Genomic DNA, 6,000 nt, shown 5'->3' with positions numbered 1-6,000 from the left:
TAATCCCACAACAACACTGAAGCTCAACTTTCCATATTAACTTACAGATGAGGAAGTGAGGGCTGAGGGAAGTTAATGCAGGCCTCCAGCCACCACAAATCAAGGCAGGGATTCAAGTCCAGGGGCATCTGTCTTCAAAGTTTACGCTCCTCCTGCCTAACTCCAGGGCACAGATCTCCTAGGAGCACCTGGAGCTCTGTGAACAAGAATCACACCAGGAAGTGCATGATCCCAAAGGGTCATCTTTCTGCTACCACGGGGTCCTCCTATGTCTGACCAATGGTCTCTTTCCTACCCAGGTCCGGGAGGTTGACAAGACATGTCATTCAAGTTTCAAATGAGGTTGTCACAGATGATGACCGCTATTCTGACCTCCTGATGGCATGGGGACAATACATCGACCACGACATCACGTTCACACCACAGGCACCAGCAAAGCTGCCTTCGGGGAGGGCTGACTGCCAGATGACTTGTGAGAACCAAAACCCATGTTTTCCCATACAAGTAAGTTTTTAGAAAACATTTTTATGTTTATTATGAAACTAAGTGCTATTTAAAAACGTCAAACAGAATAGTATAAATAAAATGTGAAAGTCTGTTTCTCTTGTCCTATTCCCAGGGGTGGCAGTTGTGAATATCCGGTGCATCTCACTGGAAATTATCTGGGTACACATATATATAGCATATATGATAGTGTGTGGGCAGATGTGTATATAGCATGTATGATAGTGTGTAGTCATGTGTATATAGCGTATAGGATTACGTGTGGGCACATGTATTAGCATATATGATCTTGGGTGGGCACGTGTGTATATAGCATGTATGATAGTATGTGGTCACATCTATATAGCGTATAGGATTATGTGTGGGTACTTGAGTATATAGCATATACGATCATGTGTGGGCACATGTGTATATGTCATATAAGATATTGTGTGGGCACATGTGTATATGGCATATAAGATAGTGTGTGGGCACGTGTGTATATGGCATATAAGACAGTGTGTGGGCACATGTGTATATAGGATATAGATAGTGTGTGGGCATGTGGGTATATAGGATATAAGATAGCATGTGGGCACGTGTAATATGAGATATAAGATAGTGTGTGGGCATGTGGGTATATAGGATATAAGATAGTGTGTGGGCATGTGTGTATATAGGATATAAGATAGCGTGTGGGCACGTGTATATATGAGATATAAGATAGTGTGTGGGCATGTGTGTATATAGGATATAAGATAGTGTGTGGGCATGTGGGTATATAGGATATAAGACAGTATGTGGGCATATGTGTATATAGCATATAAGACAGTTTGTATGCACATGTGTATATGGCGTATAAGACAGTTTGTGGACATGTGTGTATATGGCATATAAGATACTGTGTGGGCACGTGTGTTTATAGCATATAAGTTAGTTTGTGGGTACGTGTGTAAATAGAGCATAAGATCCCATGTGTACCTGCGCTTTTTCTCATCCTCTGTGTCACATCATGTGCATGCTCAGTGCCTGGTAAGGACCACTTAGCAATAGTTCTTACACATATCTGCATAACATTAAGTGAACAGAAACGTAATTGTTTATGACTTCTTAATATTTCATTTGTGTGTGCATTATAATCTATCTAACCACTTCCCTTATTAATGAGCATGAGTTGCTTTCTGCTTCATTGCTGTTTTTATGCTGTCACAAATAATGAAGCAAAGAGCACACTTGGGCCCCCAGTCTTTGTGCCCATGTGCACACCTGATGGATCCAGGGGTAAGATTGCTAAGTCACGGTGGAGGTGCCTGTGGAATTTTGATAAATATTGCAAGATTACTCTCCATTATTATTGCACAAATATTCACTCTTACCAGAAAAGAAGAGACCATATAGGTAGATTTTTAATTTTACTTCTCTCTGGAAACCAGCCTTGAGGTTAACAAGGGACATTTTCTTTTTTTTTTTTTTAAGACAGGGTCTCACTCAGTCACCCAGGCTTGTATGCAGTGGTGCAATCTCGGCTCACTGCAACCTCCGCCTCCCAGGTTCAAGCAATTCTTCTGCCTCAGCCTCCCTAGTAGCTGGGACTACAGGCGGGCGCCACCACACCTGGCTAATTTTTGTATTTTTAGTAGAGACGGGGTTTCACCATATTGGCCGTGCTGGTCTCGAGCTCCTGACCTTGGGATCCGCCTGCCTCAGCCTCCAAAAGTGCTGGGATTACAGGCGTGAGCCACCGTGCTCAGCCAACAAGGGACATTTTCTACTTAAGAGCACAGATGGTTTTGGTCTCATGTCCTCTCTAACATTCATCCAATAAAACTTCACTGGCAGTTATTCTGTGCCATGCTGTGCTGTGTGCTGGGCAGGCTGAAAAGGAAGACAGGCTGGTCCCTGGAAGGCGTGCAGGACAGTTACATAAACCAGCAGTTACAACATTCTGGGCATCTGCAGAGGAGGTCCCAGTGGGCAAAATCGAGACATCTAAACAAAATATCCCAAAAGGAATAATACTGGGGGAAAGGGGGACAAGGGGCACCATAAAGACTGTGTCAATCATAGAAACTGAATTTCAGCCAGGTCAAGCCTCTGTCCCTGGGAGGAGGTCTCTCTCTCTCACATGCTGGGGCTCAGACCCTGGGTGACGGGGGGTCCCTCACTTTTCTCTGCAGAGCCCCTCACCAGGCATCCTGAAGTGGCCCCGCTGCATGTACCTCTAACCTGGGATTCTTTCTTTCTTTTTTTTTGAGCTGGAGTCTTGCCGAGGCTGGAGTGCAGTGGCGCAATCTCAGCTCACTGCAACCTCCGCCTCCCAGATATAAGCGATTCTCCTGCCTCAGCATCCTGAGTAGCTGGGACTACAGGCATGTCCACCATGCCCGGCTAATTTTTCTATTTTTAGTAGAGATGGGGTTTCACCACGTTGGCCAGGCTGGTCTCAAACTCCTGACCTCAAGTGATCTGCCTGCCTTGGCATCCCAAAGTGCTGGGATTACAGGTGTGAGCTGCTGTGCCCGGCCCTACTGTTCATTCTTCACCACCCAAGACCCCAAAGTTCTCATCTGTTAACATTAGAGCTATTAGATCTTGCAGAAGTACCTGTATCTTCAGCAATGAACAGTCTGCCAAGCAGAGGTCCTTGTTCCCAGCTAAGTGGCTCCCAAGCAGAATCTGTGCAAAAAATGACTGAGTTATGCAGCCTGGAGAAGCAGTGGAGACGGGCACCTATTATCTATCAGGTCTTGGGTTCCAGGCTTGCCTTGTAACTTATTAGCTGCGTGTATATATAGGTTTGTTGTCCATAAAAAGAGTGTATTTCCCACCTAATAATGTAGCAATTAGAATGAAATGAAATCGAATTTGCAAAACCAGGCTCGGAGAAGGAATTCGATGAATGTGTATTGTTATTGCTGTGTTGCTGGAAGCCTAGACGCCTGAGAGGGATGTGGGGTGATTAGGGAAGCTCAGCAAGGAGGGAGCACGTTGGGTAGGGAGCTGCACTGTGGAGGTTCCATCTGTGGGCTCCCCTGGAGCTGCACTGAGAGAACCACTCTGCGTGGGGTCTCCACCTTTGGGGATCCCCTGGAGTTTCGCTGGTTTGGGCAAGAGCTGGTGAAAAGCAGCCTTGGAAGAAGGAGGGATTGTTCTCGTAAGTCTGCAGCTGCTATTGGGGTAATTTGTGTTTGTCTAGACAGGTGGGACAGTTGGGGGCCACCACCTGGGTGGGAAGGACACTGGTGGCACTGAGGCCAGACAAGGACCCCAGGAAAAGCACAGCCCTTCAGGGCCACACACACTGTGGGGGAGGTCGGGGGCCTCCGGCCAGGGCATCATCCAGGGCATGTTCCGCTTATATCCAGGGCCATGTGATGGTTGGGGTGAGCCCCACACAGCTGCCCACAGGGCCTCCTTCCTCCATCCACAATACTCAAAGTTACATGGATGGCTGCGTTCGTATAAAGATAAATATATTAATGTAGGTTAAAACCTTTTCTTTGGCCTAAATGTTTACTATTTTCTTCTGATTTTAAAATAAATTAAACATTTTGTGAGCACACTTGCTCCTGTGGCCCCAGGCACTGTGGCTACGGTGCCTCCTGGATAAGTTGGCCCTGGGGAAGCTGGACTTCCACCTGCCTTAGGGGAGAAATTGGCCTGTTGTCCTAAGAAAAGTCTCCTCAGAAGAACCCGAGTGGGAGTGAAAAGCAAAAGTGAGTTAGGCCCCAGGGCCCCCTTCCCCACCAGGCATAAATATATCCACAGGCATGCACGTACCCACAGGCACAGGTGACCGTGACCACCCATACACCTGTGCACACACATGCACACCGACCCATACACACATGTGCACACAGGCACATGCACCTATACATGCTCATGACGCACAGACCCACACACACACCTGCACACACCTCACATGCACACAGCTGCTCCAGGATCCTTCTGCTGACATGGGGACCCTGTGTAACTCAGTAGTGTATTGGACACGGGCAGGGGAGGCCGTGGCGAGGAGCAGGATACTGTGATGCCCCTGGAGACCCCCGCAGAGGTTCTGGGGGGTCCGGGCACTGGCTCCTTCGGGGCTCCCTACTGGATCTCATGGGAAAGGCGAGTGCTCTCATCAGCCATGTCACTCTCCAATCGCCTCCTTTCTTTTTAGGGCTCAGTTATAGTGAGCCCGGTCACACCAGGTACCATCTCTCTGCCCTATTTCAACTTTCTGTTCTGGCTGTTCTGGGCCAGCCTCTCTTTCACGGGGCAGCACTGGTGTTGACAGCACTTCCCTTCCACACGGAGCACATGCTTGTGGGACCCTGAAGGCAGAAAGGCTGGGGCAGGTGCTGTGGGCAGCAGGGAGGGAGGGGCTGGACCATCTCAGGTGGGGAGCCTGCAGGGCTTGTTCCCAGGAGCTGAGGAGCTGACTCCAGACCTCAGGGCTCTGCGCTAAGGGCCCTGGACACAAACCCAGGGCACGAACAAGAGGCAAACCCTCAGGGGAAGACTTGAAAATATGGAATCACAGGGAATTGTTATCTTCATTCTATAAAGAGCTCTTATAAAGCAATGAGAAAAAAATAAACACCCAATGGAATAAACACCCGATGTGAATAGGAAAATTACAAGAAAACCCAAATATGTGTGTGTAGGTAAACACACACACACACACACACACACACACACATAGATATCAATGAAAGATAAATGAACAGCAAGATGCTGTTTTTAAACATACAAACTGGAAAGAAATTACAAAATTTTAATTTAGTGTTGTTGAGGGTATTGAGAAATGATTTGCATCCATACATTGCTGTGCAAAAGTAAACTGGTGAATACATTCGGGACACGATGTGACATAGATATGAAATGAAATCAAGCCCATTCACACCACCACAAGAATTTTTCCTAAGGACAATGTCAAAACTGCCCATAGAAGTGGGTGAATATATTTGTTTGTCACAATTGTTTATGTCACCAAAATACTGAAAAATTTTAAATGTTGATCACAGGCTATGAGCATGAGAAATACAAGCAACTTTAGGCAATCATGTTATACAGTGATATTATGGAAATGGTGAAATGTTGCCCGGGTTAGTAAAATTTTAGATGATATTCTACTTGTCACTTTCTTATTTCAAAATGTTCATTATTGAGCATATATTATCTTTGTACTTAGAGAAAAATAACAATAAAATTATTTGTAAACAATTTTAAAAATAAAAGGCAAGACCACATCTGGCAGGGAGGACACCTGCGTGCCCACGGGTGAGAATGTGGGAGAGGCCCCAGGGTGGGTCTCCAAGGCACTTTCCAGGGCTCTTTGTGTCAGGCCTAAGCCCCCTGGCTTGCAGTTAACAGCGTCCATCAATTATTCAGATCCTGTCCATCCCCAGGGCAGCTTTCAGTAGTTGAGTGATTGAGCTAACAGTCACTCCAGTGAGATGAAAAATATACGGTATACTCTAGGAGTAGCTCCATAAACCCGACAGATGACACATCATAAATCAGTGCTTT

At 46.4% G+C, this 6,000-nt stretch overlaps 1 protein-coding gene across 1 annotated transcript in view; it reads left to right on the top strand.

The window, feature by feature from the left end:
• Positions 1-299: 299 nt before the first annotated feature.
• Positions 300-6,000, top strand: part of LOC115834294 (thyroid peroxidase-like) — a gene marked incomplete at both ends in the record, with an annotated part of 49,555 nt that continues 43,854 nt past the window's right edge. The window contains one exon of the mRNA XM_030809062.1: positions 300-504. Within this exon, the coding sequence (XP_030664922.1) occupies positions 300-504 (205 nt within the window). The remainder of the gene's footprint in view (positions 505-6,000) is intronic.

Source organism: Nomascus leucogenys, unplaced genomic scaffold (assembly GCF_006542625.1).
Source record: "Nomascus leucogenys isolate Asia unplaced genomic scaffold, Asia_NLE_v1 001102F_54143_qpd_obj, whole genome shotgun sequence".
NCBI lineage: Eukaryota > Metazoa > Chordata > Mammalia > Primates > Hylobatidae > Nomascus > Nomascus leucogenys.
The sequence above is the reverse complement of the archived record's forward strand: the minus strand, read 5'-3'. Positions and strand labels throughout refer to the sequence as shown.